Raw genomic sequence first — 18,040 nt, 5'->3', positions numbered from 1 at the left:
ATGGTCTTTGTGAAGATCTTTGAAGGCGGCTGAGCTGACAGCTCCTCCTGGCCCCCTTCACCTTTCTCTCTCTCTGCTTGGGTCATTGTGCTCATGGCTGGAGCTCCACAAGCCATTTTACAGGTACTAACAGGATGCCACAGCCCAAGAGGGCAGAGAGGAGGGCTGGAGAAACCCAGGGCCTTTCTTCCATGGGGAAGCCACCCCGTTGGCTCCACTTCCAGGCTCTCATCACGTGAAATGGGAATAAACCCCTGCCTCTTCAAGCCCATGTACCTACCTCAACCTACCACCACAAACACAACTACTAACTGATCTTCATGTTTTATCTCCAGGACATCGGAGCAAAGTCATATGAGCTCACGGGCAGCTCCTAACCCACAAGGAAAGAAGAAATGCGGAAAGTGAGTCATCCAGAACCACCAGATGTTGACCCCATAGGTCCCAGGCAGCAGAAACTACCACACCTCCGTGGTTCAAAATTGGGGAAGGAGTATGTCAAGGCTGTATATTGTCACCCTACCTGGCATGCTGCGTCCGTGGGACTGCAAAGAGTCAGACACGACTTAGCAACTGAACAACAGTAACCATGGCAAACAGAGATTCTGTTTCTAGTAAATGTGGTCTAATTGGACATGATAATAATTAGAATAAGTTGAACTTACTTAATTTGAAGCACATAGATTTTGTATCTAACTTTATGTTTGTTCCATTGAAGTTACACTGTAATAAGATGGTAAGTCAGCAGTGAAAGAGAATCCTGCCATTGCCTGAGTTTGAGAGGCATAGTTAGAACAACCTGACACCCTAATCGGATCTATTCTGCCTCAGAAGGTTCAGGAAACAGGAGTGTGGAGTGGTGGTGGGGGAGGATGAGCTGCAGAGTTTCTTGGAGGGTCTAGGACATGAAACAGGCCTTGAGGGATCAGCAAACACTGGTAAGAGAATCAGGCAGGTCTTTCAGGAGGGAAAAGAAGGCAAGTTGGAGAATTGCTGGTGGGTGGACTTGGTGATAATGAGTTTGATCAAAGCAATGGAAGAGATGGGGGGAGGTAAATAAAGACCCCTCTTCCCCCAGAAGCCCAGCCACAGACTGAAAGGACAGAAGAAGCCCAGCACGCCAAGCAGTGGGACCGGGCCATCCTCTCTGGGGACAGGTTCTCAGGCGTGGACAGAGGTGGGCACTATCCCAGGTGCTGAAGCCAGTGCAGGGGTTTGCTGGATGGGGAAGAGTTGGCCCTGCTCTCACGGGGCCTCAACTCCATCAACATGAGAAAGTGAAAGTCGCTCAGTTGTGTCCGACTCTTTGCGACCGCGTGGACTGTATTCTCCAGGCCAGAATACTGGAGTGGGTAGCCTTTCCCTTCTCCAGGAGATCTTCCCAACCCAGGGATTGAACCCAGGTCTCCCGCATTGCAGATGGATTCTTTACCAGCTGAGCCACCAGGGAAGCCATCACCACGAGAGGGCACGAGCAAAGAGACCGAAGGTTTGGTCTACATGGGGACGCGTGTGGGGACCAGCGTGACTGGAGCAGAGGACGTGTGGGAGGTGTGGCTGGAACCTAGTTGTGTCTGGCATCGGTTAAGAGATTGGGATATAACCTTGTAAAGAATGAGGAGCCATGAAAAGTCTGGAGCAGAGAAGGACCCACATGGGGAAATGTGCAAAACGATATTAGACATTAGAAGACAGGCCAGTTCTATCAGGAGGGGAAGCCTACAGTCCAAGAAATACAGGCCAAGTGAGGCACAGTAAGGCTCTCAGTGAGGGAGTACACATGGATGGGAGCGCCAGACAGCAAGAAGACGGAGCAAACTGGCAGCAAGTGGAGCTAAGCTGCAGGTTAATTTGTCCTGGGTGTTTTGCTCTGTTTTTTTAGTCTTTGGCCATACCCGGCAGCATGTGGGATCTTTGTTCTCTGTCCAGGGACTGAACCTACATTCCCTGCATTGGAAGGCAGAGTCTTAACCGCTGGACTGCCGGGGAAGTCGCTCTTTTCTGTTTTTAATTCTAGTCTTTACACTTGTACCAGACTATGTGAAGGCTGACTGCAGGTCCAAGAGCCCCCTGTGCTTCCATTCTGCTTCCCTAATGGACCCACGACGATTAGAGACTTCTTATGTTAACAAAAATCACATCCACATATTTGTGATTTGGGGAGCTTTAGTTTTTCCAGGTATAAGATGGATGAGTCACGAGTTAGAACATCACTTTCCCACTTGTGTCTTGGGGAACCCTCCTTCACAGGAAGTTAATTGCTGCTCTGTGGAAAGTGGGTTCCATGGTGAAAACCAGTTTGAGGAATATGGGGGTAAACCCAGTGAATGGTCCTCTTTACTGAAGGACTTCCCAGGGGCTTTACTATGCAAAGGGGTGCTGACACTCTCCACATGGGGGCTGCAGTGTGTGGACCACCCTGTGGGCCAAGTGTTGGGAGACACTGGGCTAGAAGGTCACTACATCTCCTCTTGTCCCAACACTAACCCCTTCAAACACACTGAGGCTCACATAATTTGCTTATTTTAAGTTTGGTTTTTGCTGTTTAAAGAAAGACCAATTAGAATATAACCTGCCCACCCAGTTTTTCAACTGGCCGAGTCAACAAGACTTTTAAGTCAGGTTCTTTTTTCAAGAACTTTGGAAATCAAATTCTTGAAACAAATGGAGGGTGATTCAGTGCTAAATGGGATGATGCTAAATTAGAGTGCAAGAGAAACTAAGAGAATAATTACTATCGTTGATAGTATGCTAACACACAGTTGCTGAGTGTATTTTTCTCATGAAACATTCACGACTATGCCATGGAAAAGATGCTGCTCTGATCCCCACTCTACAGATGAGAAAACTGAGGCTCTGAGAGCTTTGGAAACTTGCCCGAGGCCCCACAGCCTAGGTCATGTCAGAGATGGATTCTGCTGCATTCTCTTAGCACAGGCATCCATTCTCTCATAGGGTCTGGGGCGGGGCGATGGGCAGGCTAGACTGTAAACAGTCAGAGGGCAGAGTTTAATCTTGATCCACATGGTGTGGGGTCACTGCAGCTTCCTCCTATGGCAGGATGAGCCCCATGAACACAGAGCCTCAGAGGAGGACCCTCTGTGGGCCTGTTGGATTGATAAGATGGGGGCACTTTCCAGCTGGAGTGACAGCAGTGGTTGCCCAAACATGAGGATCTTTCACAGAAAGAACCCCTACTAATTAGTTCAGTTCAGTTGTTCAGTCGTGTCCGACTCTTTGCGACCCCGTGGACTGCAGCATGCCAGGCTTCCCTGTCCATCACCAACCATAAACTCCCGGAGTTTACTCAAACTCATGTCCATTGAGTCAGTGATGTCATCCAACCATCTCATCCTCTGTTGTCCCCTTCTCCTCCTGCCTTCAATCTTTCCCAGCATCAGGGTCTTTTCAAATGAGTCAGTTCTTCGTATCAGATGGCCCAAGTACTGGAGTTTGAGCTTCAGCATCAGCCCCTCCAATGAATATTCAGGGCTGATTTCCTTCAGGATTGACTGGTTGGATCTCCTTGCAATCCAAGGGACTTTCAAGAGTCTTCTCCAGCACCACAGTTCAAAAGCATCAATTCTTCAGTACTCAGCTTTCTTTATAGTCCAACTCTCACATCCATACATGACTACTGGAAAAACCATAGCTTTGACTAGATGGACCTTTGTTGGCAAAGTCATGTCTCTGCTTTTTAATATGCTGTCTAGGTTGGTCATAACTTCCCTTCCAAGGAGTAAGTGTCTTTTAATTTCATGGCTGCAGTCACCATCTGCAGTGATGTTGGAGCCCCAAAAAATGAAGTCTCTCACTGTTTCCCCATCTATTTGCCATAAAGCGATGGGACCAGATGCCATGATCTTAGTTTTCTGAATGCTGAGTTTTAAGCCAACTTTTTCACTCTCCTCTTTCACTTTCATCAAGATGCTCTTCAGTTCTTCTTCACTTTCTGCCATAAGGGTGGTGTCATCTGCACCCTATTAATTGGTGATACATTAAAATGTAAGAAAACAGACTTCAGCCAGCTGATCAAGGTCAGTATCAGCAGGGATGGGTCATGGTGATGGTCGGGGAACTAAGATCCCATAAGCTGCATGGCATGGTCAAAAAAAGGAAAAGACTTTAAGAAACAGAGTCTGTTTTTTTCTTAAAAAGAGGAAAGGAGAGAGAGATGAGACAAAGATGCCTCCCTTGAAGACAGCTGGCCAGAAAAACAGGAACAATGGGCGTTAGGGGACTGGGAAGGGGTGAGGATGCAGGCAGGGAGGTGGGTGTGGGTTTGGATATGCTGGAATGGAGGTGGCTATCTGTCCATCTGTCTCCTGCCAAAGGCCAGGCCTTCTTCTGGGCCCTGGGAATCCAGTAGTGACCAAGACAGACAAACTCCCTGCCTTTGTGAAGGGACCTTTGCCAACAAAAGTCTGTCTAGTCAAGGCTATGGTTTTTCCAGTAGTCATGTATGGATGTGAGATTTGGACTATAAAGAAAGCTGAGTGCTGAAGAATTGATGCTTTTGAACTATGGTGTTGGAGAAGATTCTTGAGAGTCCCTTGGACTGCAAGGAGATCCAACCAGTCCATCCTGAAGGAAATGAGTCCTGAATGTTCATTGGAAGGACTGATGTTGAAGCTGAAAGTTCAAAAGTTTGGCCACCTGATGCGAAGAGCTGACTCATTTGAAAAGACCCTGATGCTGGGAAAGATTGAAGGCAGGAGAAGGGGATGACAGAGGATGAGATGGTTGGAGGGCATCACTGACTCAATGGACATGAGTTTGAGTATACTCTGGGAGTTGGCGATGGACACGGAGGCCTGGTGTGCTGCAGTCCACGGGGTCGCAAAGAGTCGGACACGACTGAGCGACTGAACTGAACTGAGCAATAAACAGGAAAGCAAAGTGACACTGGAATGAACAGCAGGAATCCAGGGTGGGGGGAGGGAGGGGAGGTGACGCCTCAGGAGAGGGATCAGGGAGGCCGGTGGGGAGGGGACGGGTTGGGGCTGAGGCCTCAGGAATGAGAACAGCTAAGTCCTGCTGGTGGGAAGTAGGTTCCAGATGGCAGGAACGGCCCTCCTGTGTGAAGATGCGCTGTGGGCAGCTGAAAGGTGCAGTGCATCTGGCTTCCAAGTCAGGGCTGAGCACCCAGCTTGGGTCTCCTCTGCCTAGAACAGCTGATCCACGTCCATTCCAGAACGGCTCAAAAGGCACTGCTTCCAGGAAGCCCTCTGTGACTGCAGTGGGCCAGTCAAGTCTGTCCTGTTTGGGAAGTCCAGAATCCCCTGGGCTTTTCCCACAAGCTTCCCTGTGGTGGATGTCGCCTATCACTCCAGGCTATAAAAGCAGAGGTCTCGTCTGTTCTCACTGCCTCCTCAGCACAGCACAGGTCCTGGCACGCAGCAGTACCCAGGAAATATCTGTTGACTGACTGACGGGGATTTGGGAGGGCTGCCCTCAGGCAAGCAGGGAAGGAGGAGAGGCTTAGAGGAGGGCTTTGAGGGTGGGGGGTTGAATAGTAGCCCCCTACCATCCAATCCCTGAAGACACCCAAGTCCTAATCCTTGGGATTTGTGAAAGTGTTGTCTTAGCAGCAAAAGAGACTGTGCGGGTGTGATTAAAGGGATGGGTTTGCCATGGGGAGATTAGCTTGGATGATCCTGGGGGCCCCTAAATGTCATTACAGGGACTTCCCTGCTGGTCCAGAGGTCAGGACTCCACGATCCCAATGCAGGGGCCCCAGGGCCGATCCCTGGTTAGTGAACTAGATCCCACATGGCACAGCTAAAAGATTCCTCATGCCACAACTAAGACCTGGGGCAGCCAAATAAATTAATTAAAAAAAGAAAAAAGAGATCAACTGATTTTAAAAAGGGTCCTTATGAGAGGGGAATCAGAGCGGTGTCTGAGAAAAGGAAATACAAAGACAGAAGCAGTGGTTGGAGTGATTCAGGGGTACGAGGCAAGAAATGTGGGCGACCCTGGAAGCTAAAAAATGCAAGGGAACCAATTTTCCCCTGAAGCCTGGGAATGGGGAATACAGTCCTGCCAACGCCTTGATTTCCACCCAGTGAAACTGAGTTTGAGTCTGACCTCCAGACTGCAAGATAATACACTTGTGTTGTTTACGCCCCTAAGTATGTAATAATTTGTTCAGCAGCTCTAGACACTCGATACACTGAGGAAGCCTGGAGGGAGAGCCAGAGAGCCAGGAAGAAAGTCCGGAGAGCTGGCTGTCGGGAAAGAGGTGGTGGAGGCTGGGGAAGCCAGTCTGGTGTTTATGACTTGGCGTGGATTTTATGATCAGCAGCAGAGCCTGTGTGCACCGTACACAGGACACCTGCTTTCATCATCAAAGAAAAGGACACATTACCCAGAGGCAAAGAGCGCTCACCCCGAAGATAGGGGTGAACGCCTCTAAGCCAGGACTCCTTCCGAGATAAGGCTCTCTTCCCAGATGTCAAGGTCATGCCTCTCACTGCGTATGTCCTAATCTGTCCTTTTGGTGACCTTGAAGGAATGTACCCCTGCCATGTCTGATGGAATTTCTTTTTCTTTGTTGTGACAGGGTACAAACAGCGCTGAAAACTGTGCTTCTCAGGAGCAGTCTGTCTGGGCTATGGCGAGCCTGTCTCCCGGGCTACAGTCCTCGGTTTGGCCCACATGCTCCGTTCTTATTAGCGATTGTTTGCATCGACACAGGGCCTGGAGTCTGGGCTCCGGAGCCAGATGGCCCAGGTTCAAGTCCCCTCTGCCCCACTGACTGTGTGGGCTCAGCCCTCCAGGCTTCTGTGTCCTCACTGTAAAAGGAGAGCACTGTCCTCTTAAGGTCACTGCAGATGAAGCAAGGCGGTTTTTACACAGTGGCTAGCGCCGATCTGATTGTTACACACGGTTGACCCTTGGACAATGCAGGGGGCTGCTTTGATGCCTCGGAGCAACGAAGCCCCTGAGCCGCAACTACTGAGCCTGTGCTCTCGAGCCCGGGAGCTGCAACTCCTGAGCCCACGTGCGGCAATTCCTGAAGTCCGGACGCTCTAGAGCTCAAGAGAGCTTCCGCAACAAGAGAAGCCACTGCAATGAGAAGCCCTTTGCACCGAAACTGGAAAGCAATCCCTGCTCGCCACAACCAGAGAAAGCCCACACGCAGCAAGGAAGACCCAGCACAGCCAAATAAATAAAATTATTTAAAAAAAAACTCTACTATGAGTAAACAAAGCTACTGATCTGCAAAAGGACCAGAGAGAAAATCTGCAGAGTGTTGGTGGCCGGTAGCCTTGAAAAAGTCCTTGTGCTGGCAACGACCAGATACCATTTAATCTGATAGAAGCAGGGCAGGAAGAAAACCAGTTGAAGTAGGAGGGGAGTTATTTGGGGTTTAAAAAATTCTTTCAAGGAACTGTTGTCAAGCTTGGTAATGATAAACAGTTAAACCAATGGCTGATGTTCGGGACTCTGTCCCCACCTCGGGGCGCTGCACAAGCAGGCTGATGGTCTTAGCTCAGTTCGGCATCATCAGAACCCCTCGAGTTGGGAATGAACATTAACCCCTCTGACAGATGAGGAAGCTGAGGCACAGAGAGGTTAAGCTACTTGCTCAAGGTCACACAGCTTCTGAAGGATAGGACTTGGCTAATGGCCAGCCCCAGGGCACTAATCACTTCACCGCTCTGCCTCCCTGTAGCGTCCATAGTATACATGCGTCCTGTCTATCAGCTGCCCAGTATGTGGACAGCCCGCCCCTGTACCTGGGGACTCCTCCACGTTGCAGGGCAGAGCCCATCCCTAGGGAGGCATGGACAGTGTCAGACTGGTTTCCCCAGCTTTCTCTGCAGGTGGGGCTTGGCCACTGGATAGCGGCTCCTCTACTGGGAACCACATGCCCTGGACTCGGAGGCTGGATGCTCGTGTAGGGAGAAGCAGACGGAGAGGAATTCACCCTGGTGTGGGGTACACTTGCTGTGCCTTGCCTGGGGATCTGAAAACAGGGGCAGAGGAGCTGGAAAGCCCGGGTGCCCTCTGGCCCCCGCCTCACCTTCAAAGCCAGGCTCAGGGTGCTGTAAACGCAGGTCCCGGAGGTTGGCTCCCAGTCTCTTTTGTCTCCCTCCACTCCCTACCTCTCTCCAGGCCACCCTTCCAACAGCTTGCTATTGACCCAGAGAACACCCCGGAGGTTGGCTCCCAGTCTCTTTTGTCTCCCTCCACTCCCCACCTCTCTCCAGGCCACCCTTCCAACAGCCTGCTATTGACCCAGAGAACACGTCCTCCTTAAATAAATAAATCAGGCCGATAACCGGGGCTTAATCCTTTATCACTAAAAGCTTTGAACAATCCTTAAACCTTCTTGGCAGGGATCATAAAATAGGTTACTCCCATCAACGGATCTCTCTGAACCTGACTTCACCTTTTCTTTTTTTTTTTTCTTCCTTTTCTTGAGGATTCAGGATCATCTTCGACAGCCTCAGGGAATGTTCTGTGAGGTTGTGACACCCTGAGACCCGCAAAGGTTGGGGATGGAGCCCCACACCCGATGTCCCAAACTGCACTCTTAACAAAGGCTTGTGCTACTTTCTACGGCTAGACTAGTTGTTATCCTTGAGATTAAGCAGTCTGACAGTGCTTCTGTCTGCCATCAGTATGGTTGTTTCTAGAAGCAACTTATCCCTCATTCCTCAGCTACAAAACCATTCCTCAGCTATAAAATTCCTCTCTACTGCAGTAGGCTACAAGCTAGAAAATCATATAACCAAAACGTGTTAGGCTTATACTTACATGAGAATACATAATTTATGAAATGCCATCGGAGGAGCTTTGTGCTTAAAATTAGCTTGCTTGCTAACTTTCTGCTTGTGTGCACACATGCCTATGTCTGTGTATATGTGTGTGCAAGAAGGAGAGAATGCCTGCCTCCGAGAAGCCAAGTGTCTGCACGGCCCCTGGACCGGGGTCTGGGCCCCTCACCTCTGTGAGACGGATGTCAGCAGGGACGCGGTCTCCGATGGAGAGAGACACGATGTCTCCAGGTACCAGGTCTCGAGCTAGCAGGTGCTGGAGCTTTCCTTCTCTTATGCTGCATTTTAAACAGGAAAAAGCAAATGCATCCATGTTGACATCTCAATTTTAGGCACTTTGATAAACTTGAGCAAAGGTTACAGAAATACATTTTCTCTTTCCGATGTGGACAAATGCTTGTGCTTTAATGGTTTTATTATTTTTTAAATTCACATGTCCTAAAAGACTCTTGGGAAAGAGCTTATCTCCTGGGAGAACTTGGGCTTCATTTGAAAAGTGAGGTGACTACTGTTCACCCTGCTTAGAAACAAGGCAGGGCCACACGGCCTCTAGAAGCCTCTGCAGGTCTAGAGAAGTGGTTCCTTAACAAAGCTGGCAGCTGGCAGTGCTTCTGTCCTCGGAGAACACAGCGCTCTGGTGTACAGAGCCCAGCTCTGACCTCAGGGACAGCAGAACCTTGTTAAAGCCAGGAGGAGCACCTTAAGTGCCCGAGAAACCAGGGAGCAACCCACCCCCAGGCCTGGGACCGCACTTCATGGCTGTTTGCTGTTAGACATAGGCATGCTTCTGTGTACAGGCTCCCACTGGAACCCACGACATGCTGCTCCTTACCCAACATGTGCCCCTCCCTGTGCCTCCTTCCTGTAGCAGCCAGAGAGTTCTTAAAGCACAAAATCAGATCACAACTTCCTCCTGCTCCAAACCCTCTCCAAGAACCTGGGAGTTAGACCCAGACACCCTACCTCCTGCCACGCACCCCCTTGAATACACCCAGCTCTTTCCAGTCTCAAGGTCTTTGTGGATCTTGAATGGTGGAGCAGACACTCCCCTCTTCCTTGTTAACAGAATGCAGTTATCCAGGTACCTGCCTTTCTCCCTGCAGCAGAGTGCTCCAGGGGTGGGTCCTGACAGGCTGAGACGATCAGGGTGACCCCATCCCCTGCCCGTGACTGATGTAGACACAGGCATGATCTACAACACTGGCCTAAGAGACAGGAGTGGTATTCGGTAGGGGCTCAAGAGAAAGGTTTTCTCATTCTTTACAGACACACATGGCCTCTTCTGTTGGACTTTTTCATCTTTATCATGTCTGGTTGTGATGTCTAGAGCTGTGGCAGCCATCCTGGGGCCATGAGGGAATCCAGTATAAGAATGAAGCCAGCAAGCTGAGCATGGCAGAGTAAAGAAATAAAAGGACCAGGTCCTTGATCCCATCTTGAATTAACTAGCCCCACTGGCCCCTCACCTCAGATCCCTTGCCATAAGACACCACCATTTCCTTGTGGTTTGTGCAGCTGAATTTTCTGGGGTTTATAGCCAAGAGCACCTATCAGATAGACGTCTGCTCTTCTCTCGACTCTTCCCACAGCTGGCCCCTGCCATTTATCAGGCCTCAACTTAAAGGTCAGCTCCACCTTAAATGTCAGAGCAGAGTAACCTGCCAGCCAGATATTCAAGATTGTTCCCACACCTCCACCAGTCACTGCATCTCCATGAGGTTCTCTTTCATTTTTGTGTGGCTTTGGCTTTCAGTCTTTTTGGCTTTAATGCACCTGCCTCATTCCAAAATCATTTCATTCCTTCACTTCATTATCTGCCTCGCCTGTTAGGAGTGTGAGAGGTCCAAAGGCCAGGGCTTTCCTATCTCTCACCTGGGACATCGCCATGCACACAGTGGGTGCTTTATAAATATTTAATGAATGCACAAAAGATGGAGGTAAGCAGGAAGGGTCTGCAGGGCAGATGACTCTCCTGACATGGGGCTCGGGGGCTCGGGGAGGCAGGCTGTGTCCCTTCACTGCTCTTTCAACTCTCCCAGGTTGCCTGCCTCTGCGGCTCTTGAAAATAAAATTGTCTTTCAGAAGCAACTCCCAGGGACATCAATAATGCATACTATTCGCCTGAAAGGCCAAGACTTGATATTTAAACTTAAGATCAGCTCATCAAACCCCATAAATCATGGATGCTTCTGTCTGCTTATAGGATTACGTCATACATCACACGTCTGGATTTCTGACACCTTGTTCATCCCATTATTAAGCCCAGACATTTTTACTGCCCCCCAAAAGAATCTTCTAGAATTGACTCATGCCTCTCATGCTTTCACAGCATGCTCTTTTGGTCTCTACTTTGTTACTCATTATTCTCTGCCTTGTATCTCTCCCCCCACCCCCACACACACACACTTTTCACTTGCTGACTCCTTGAGAGGAGGGACCTCGCACTAGATCTTTCTATCCTCCAGCTCTATGCTCAATTATGCCATCTGTATGCAAATATATGTTAAGGTTCTTTCTCCCAGCTTATCCTTGGGATAAAAGAGAGCTACTATCTGTTGAGATCCTTCCAAAGTACCTTGGATCACAAGATATCTGCAGTGACTTTCTTATGAGTGGCAGTGTGTATTTGGGAAAGACATAGGACTTAAGACAACCTCAGCTGATGCCAGGAAGGGTGAGGGAGAAGACCTGGGCCTTTTCCAAAGTGGTTTCATGTTTACAAGGAGAATAACTGGTTGGGGATTGCTGATATACTAAAAAATTAAGTTGAAACACACACAACAGCAGGCCTGCAACATTCTCACTTCTGCTTCTGCCATTTCCTTTACCAAGGGCAGCGGCCCCTGCAAACCCTCTAAGCTGAGCCATCTGTGAGCCACTAGCCTGTGAGGCTGCTTGAGTTCAACTTAAACAAAATGAAGAATTCAGTCCCTTGGGTGAAGTCCTCAACAGCCATATGTGATTAGTGACGCTGTCCCGGGCAGCGCGCATGACGGAATCTTCCAGAAAGTCCCTTTGCAGAGCACTGAGCTAAGCAGACAGGCCCAGGAGGTAAGGGGAGACATTCTTGTCTTTCCTTTTTAAACATCTTTTGGGAGGGTGATGTGATAACAAAAGGCAAAGCAGGAATGTTCGGGTAGGAAAGAGGCTGGCGGGCAGCTGAGCAAATGGCCAGGGTTCATCACTGAGCTGTCCACCCGCTTCGATCAGAGTTCTGAGGCCTCAGCTTATTATTAAAGCCCTCCCCCTCAGCTTCTGAGCCTCAGGAAAAATGTCAAATGCCTTCTAGGAAAAATGCACACAATTTTGCACACTTCATCACAGGTTTCGTGGGCCACCCTCTTCCCAAAGCCCTGTCATCCATGGCCCCCAGGCTGGGCACTCGGATTAGACCCCAGTGACAGAGTGGAGGCCCAGAGAGACCGAATGGCATGCCTAAGAACGCACAGCAATCCGCTGGCGGAGCAGAGGTCAGGTTTGCTAACCCTGGTGAGCCACAGTTCTCCCATATCACACAACAGAGGACATAAATGTGGCTAAAGTTTTGCCAAACTCGCCAGCCCACTGACTCCTCTGATGAACCACAAAGTCCTGGGGTTAGGTGGGCCGGAGGTCTCCGACTTACCAGTTGCATTCGGGGGGAACCAGCTTTGTCAGCTCTTCCAGAGATTTCTCTGATCTGTACTCCTGGCCGGAAGCACATGAAACAGTGTGTTTAAGTGGGGTCAGGGGTGTGGGGGGCTCCCCACAGAGCTCTCATCAGCCCGGGTGACCCCGCCCGGGAACTCAGGGCACATATACACACCTGGATGAAGGCGACGGTGACCACGATCAGCACAGCCTAGGGGGCAAAAGGAGCGCACGTTAACACCCATTGCCAATGAGCAGTAAGTGATCCAGGGGAGGACTCTGTCTTCCAAAATGTATTTCCTTTTTCCTTGCAAACTAGAGCACTGTGCAGAGATTTAGAAAACAGAGGAGCCAGAAAAGCACTCTCAATTCTGCCTCCACAGGTTCACATTTGGGGATTATCTTCTTAGAGTTTTTGGCATAGATACGCTTGTAACACAGGATGATACACTATAGATACGATCATTTGTATCTCACCAGCATTTAATAACTGGCCACCTGACACGAAGAGCCAGCTCATTGGAAAAGACCCTGATGTTGGAAAAGATTGAGGGCAGGAGAAGGGGCTGACAGAGGATGAGATGGTTAGATAGCATCACTGACTCAATGGGCATGAATCTGAGCAAATTCCAGGAGACAGTGAAGGACAGAGGAGCCTGGCATGCTGCCGTCCACAGATCACAAAGAGCCAGGCACAAATTAGTGACTGAACAAACAACAACAAAGCTGCTAATAAACATGATTTCACATCAGAAGATGTGGATCTAGCCTCAGGCTTTTGAACAGCAACCCTGAATTCCACCGCACGGGAAGGAATCTATTTTTGTATTTCAAAAGACAGCACTTGACAGATTGAAGGAAGCGGAAAGAAAGTCATTAACCAAAAGGTCACATATAAGAGCCACGTGTAAAAGGTCACACAGAGCAGGGTTCTGTTTATAAGAACGACCCAGGACAGGCAAATCTGGACAGACAGACAGCAGACAGTGCTTTCCAGGGGCTGGTGGGGGTGGGGGATGACTGTTGAATGAACACGGGGTTCCTTTCAGGGCAACGAAAACATTTTGGAACCAGATACAGCTATGGTTTTTCCAGTAGTCATGTACGGATGTGAGAGTTGGGGAGCATAAAGAAGGCTGAGCACTGACAAATTGATGCTTTCAAACTGTGGTGCTGACTTCACCCGAGAAATTGAATTCTTCATTTTATTTAACTTGAATTCAAACAGCCTCACAGGCTAGCAGCTGCCCCTGCTCCTCCTGCCTTCAGTCTTTCCCAGAATCAGGGTCTTTTCCAGTGAGTCAGCTCTTCGTGAGGTAGAAGAACATGGACACTTCTTGTCCTTTCTTTATGCTGTGTTTTCTACTTTTTTTCTTCTTCTTACAGCCTAGTTTTTTTTCTCCTTGCATAACAAAGGTAAACTGAGACTCAGCAGGACCTCGGCAGCCAGGTCTGGGATGGGGGGGCACTGTCCCCCGACTCCCATGGGGTGCACTCACCACGGCGATGCTGATGGCATCCTCATACTTCTTTGTGAGGACGCTCACCAAGGCAGAGGCCAGGAGCAGCAGGATCAGGGGATTCTTGAACTGAAAAAGGAAAAACAGGGCAGTGGGATCTTGTCTAGGCTCATGGACATCAGAGACCAGGCCTGCTCTAGTGGAGCAGTGTCAGCTCTGCACCCAGAGCCTGGCTTCCAGGCCGGCCCTGCAGTGACCTGAGGGCCAGGAGGGGAGGACTGTCACCACCCAATGGTTCTCCTCCGCCTGAAGACCCACCACTGCGGTCCACCCAACACTAGCATCCTGGGGTCATCTCGACGGTGTCCCTGTCACCAAGACACCAGCCCTGGCCCTGCCGTCCAGTTCTTGGTCTTGCCTTCTCACGTCTCCTCGCTGCTCCGGGTCAAAACCTGCCCCTCAGGGCCAGCATCCTGTTTGCTCCATTCACAACAGGTCCATCTCAGAAACTCTGATGCAGGTTTCAGGATTTTGTGGGAAGCTCTCTAGTAGGTCTTTGGGGGTTGACTCCCACTAAAGGGTCTCAGACTGGAGCACTGGGGCCCCCAGGCAAGCCAGCTTTCTGAAAGTGTGATGACCCCTGTGTCCCAGCCCAGCCCTAATAAAGATTGATGGGAAACTTCCCCAAGGGTGCAGGCATGTGTCTGCACAAGGGACCCCTCCAGCCACGGGTTCAGGATTAGCTCCGAGGTCCTCAGTCCTGGCTGGGGCTACTCTGAACAGCTGGGACCAGGCACTGGCCTCACCTTGAACTCTAATCCCAAGCCCAGAACCTCGCCCCCTCCCTGGTGGCTGGACCCAAGCAGCCCTCCAGACCAGCACAGACATCACCAGCCTCCCTCCGCCCCTCCTGGAGACCATGCCAAACATCTGCCTTGCTCCATCTCACATAGGTGAGTCACCATGAGACACCGCACACAGGTATCAGGCCCAGTGCGGAGACCCCACCACGGCCAGTAGTACCGCCCTGGCTATAGATAATGAGACCCTCCCAGTTCTGATGGGGCCCCTTTTAAGCCCACATGTAAAGCAGGACAGGCAGAAAGCGGTCTGCCGAAACCTTACTATGTGGGGAAGGGATGGTCACCAGAGACGTTCATTACAATAAACAGTAACCGCCCCCAAACCAGTGTTTTCCGAGCACCTCTTCCAAGCCACACCCTGTGCTCAGCACTTTACTGCATCATTTTATAGGCTCCTCCCAACCCCATGACACTTGTGGCTCAGCTGGTAAAGAATCTGCCTGCAATGCGGGAGACCTGGGTTCGATCCCTGGGTTGGGAAGATCTCCTGGAGAAGGGAGAGGCTACCCACTCCAGTATTCTGGCCTGGAGAATTCCACAGACTGTATAGACCATGGGGTCGCAAAGAGTTGGAACCGACTGAGTGACTTTCACTTTCACAACCCCATGACACAGGTACTGTTAAGTAGTCCTGCTTAATGATAAATGACCAACCCAGGTTTCTGAAAGAAACTGAACTGCCAAGGATTCATTTAGATCAGGCAACTCCAAAACCTGTGCTCTTAACAGTTATGCTCGAACCAAGGATAGCTGGCAGACACTGGGGCTGGGGGCAACCTTTATTAAGCATGTAATACAGGCTCAGCTTCCTCTTAAGTAAAATTCAGAACAGGAGGGACTTACTAGTCCCATTTCCTAGATGGGGACAATTGAGGCTCAAGGCAGATTGGTTGCAGACTCAAAGTCACAAGGCTGGAAAGTAGGATTAAACCCAGCAGTCTGACTCTAATCTACCTCTGCTTCGTGACTCTGGGGCAGGGATTTGGGGCCATGCTAAGGTAGAATTCCTAGTGGTGAATCTTGAGACAGAGAAGCAGGACTGCCTTGTTAAGTGGTGAGATCCCTGTCACTGGAGGAGACAGACAGGAGAACCACAGCATCTGGCATGGAGCAAGTGCTCAATGAACACAAAGAATTAATAAGTGAGGGCACATGGACTTCCTGTGCTTGTCGAGGGCTAGAAAACACGGCCATCGGAAGCTGCCTTCCAATCCCACAGGGATACCCTGAGATGGATCCTTGAACCGATGAGGTTAAGATGAATAAGCATGTTTCCTGCTCTTACAAACTGAAGAGATTTCATTCCTGGAAAGGTCCTGGCTGGAGGCTGGATGACAGCCCTGGGTGTGAGGTGTTAGCCGGCAGAGGCTAGGTGAGCAGGGCCTAGTGGAAGGGGCAGCCGGGGCAGAAGTGACCAAGCCCGGGCTTCAGAAGGGAGAAGGTCCCCCACAGCCCATGTGTCAGCCTCCTTCCCTGAACTTCAACTTCCAGGAGCCTCTGCTGTCTCTTCCCAACACTGGCATTCCAGGAAATTTCTGGGTTGGCCAGAGTCACCTGCATACCTAGAAGCCTCTTCTGGTGCCAAAATGTGTCAATGAATGACATCTCTAGGGCACTAAGAACTAACCAATGAGCAGGGTGGGGACCAGAGGAGAAAGGAGAGTGAGGATGCTACAAGGAGGGCTGTGATTGGTCCCTGATCTGACCAATCAAGGAAGCCTTAAACATGAGCCATGGGAAGGCAGCAGAAGCCTGGGGTATTCCTGAGCTTGACTGAGAGGGAGGTGTCAGGAATGGGAGAGGGTGTAAAAGCCAGGGAGGGGAAACTGAGGTAACCGTGGCTTCAGGTATCTGGGAAATTCTGCCTGTTAACTGGAGCTTTCTGAGCTGGTCCTGGGTGGGAGGTGGGGTGTTGATTTCTATACTGGAACTTGCAGCAGGATCTATTTCAATTTTTTTCCCCTTCTTTCCCGTGGCTTCCAGGCATTTGACTGATACAACATGTATTCAGCACCAGTGGCAAAGGCTAAGAGGGCCAGGGACTCTGGAGCCAGCTGCCTGGCTTCACTTCCCAGCAGCAACACTTAACACTGCAGGACTCTGGACCCTGGCTGCCAGGTAGACTACAGGACACTCAGTTAAATGTGAACTTCAGAGAAACAAGGAACTTTTAAAAAATTTAAGTACAAGTAGGTCCCATGCGACATTTGGAACATACACTAAAAAACTCTCCTTTGCTTATCTATCTGAATTTCAAATGTAACAGACATCTGTAAATTTATTGGCTAAATCTGGCAGCCCTACACAACCTGGGAATGTTTCAGCTTCTCTGTATTGCACTGTCCTCAGTAGGTAAAGAATCTGCCTATAATGCAGGAGACCTGGGTTTGGTCCCTGGGTTGGGAAGATGCCCTGGAAGAGGAAATGGGAGCCTGCTCCAGTATTCTTGCCTGGAAAATCCCATGGACAGAGGAGCCTGGTGGGCTACAGTCCATGGGGTCGCAAGAGTTGGATATGACTTAGCGACTAAACCACCACATCTCAAAGCAGGGATCTAGAGGAAGAGTAAGTTGATGTTTACTTATTTACTCAGCATGGTGCCTGGCACATGGTTACCTCTATGAATGGAAAGACTATTATTCGTGACTGTGGCCGCCATGGTAGTTAGTGAGTCCATCTCTCAGCTAGGAGCAGCCTGAAAGGGGCAAGCCTTCTTTGACCTTGTAGTATAGCTGTTCTATGTGCTGAGACTCATCGACGGACACCCTCAATCCACAGTTACACAATGAACGGCGGCTCCCTTCCTCACCCCCAGGGTTACACTGGTTAATGCACAGAATGATGGCCATCATCCCACCTGATCGAGATATTTCTTCCACACAGGTTCCGTGTTATCAGCAACAAACTCATTCCAGCCATGGACCAGCCTGCGCTGCGTCACTGAGAACTCTGACAGCCCATTCTGTAAATCTACCTGGAGGGAGAAGGACGGGCAGGTAAAGATCAAGGAGCCCACGTCACAGGATTCCCACTCTAGAAGCCAGCCGCTTCCACGATGATTAAGGAAAATGGGCTGCCCACAGAGGAGAGGGGACCAGCTCAGAAACCCCAAGCAAATGGGCAGAGACAGTAGGAGACCTACAATCTCATTCTTTTTCAATGAACCCGCACTTCCGCCCTACAGATACTACAGAGAAGACAGCCTTGGGTCTACATTTCAGGGTCTGCGATTATAGCATGGACACCTGGAGATGCAGGAACACTTACATTTTCATCTTAAGGAAGATGAGTCTGGGAC

The 18,040-nt window shown here is 50.0% G+C and overlaps 1 protein-coding gene across 1 annotated transcript in view; it reads right to left on the bottom strand.

Moving 5' to 3' along the window:
- ATP2C2 (ATPase, Ca++ transporting, type 2C, member 2) overlaps positions 1-17,688 on the bottom strand; it is a 52,752-nt gene extending 35,064 nt beyond the window's left edge. The window contains 4 exon segments of the mRNA XM_010850819.1: positions 8,959-9,067; positions 12,595-12,630; positions 13,919-14,008; positions 17,600-17,688. Of these exon segments, the coding sequence (XP_010849121.1) occupies positions 8,959-9,067; positions 12,595-12,630; positions 13,919-13,944 (171 nt within the window). The 5' untranslated portion in view covers positions 13,945-14,008; positions 17,600-17,688.
- Positions 17,689-18,040: the final 352 nt, after the last annotated feature.

The sequence above is a fragment of the Bison bison genome, unplaced genomic scaffold (genome assembly GCF_000754665.1).
Source record: "Bison bison bison isolate TAMUID 2011002044 unplaced genomic scaffold, Bison_UMD1.0 scf7180017864295, whole genome shotgun sequence".
Lineage (NCBI taxonomy): Eukaryota > Metazoa > Chordata > Mammalia > Artiodactyla > Bovidae > Bison > Bison bison.
Note: the sequence above shows the minus strand (reverse complement) of the source record. Positions and strands in the feature narration are given on the sequence as shown.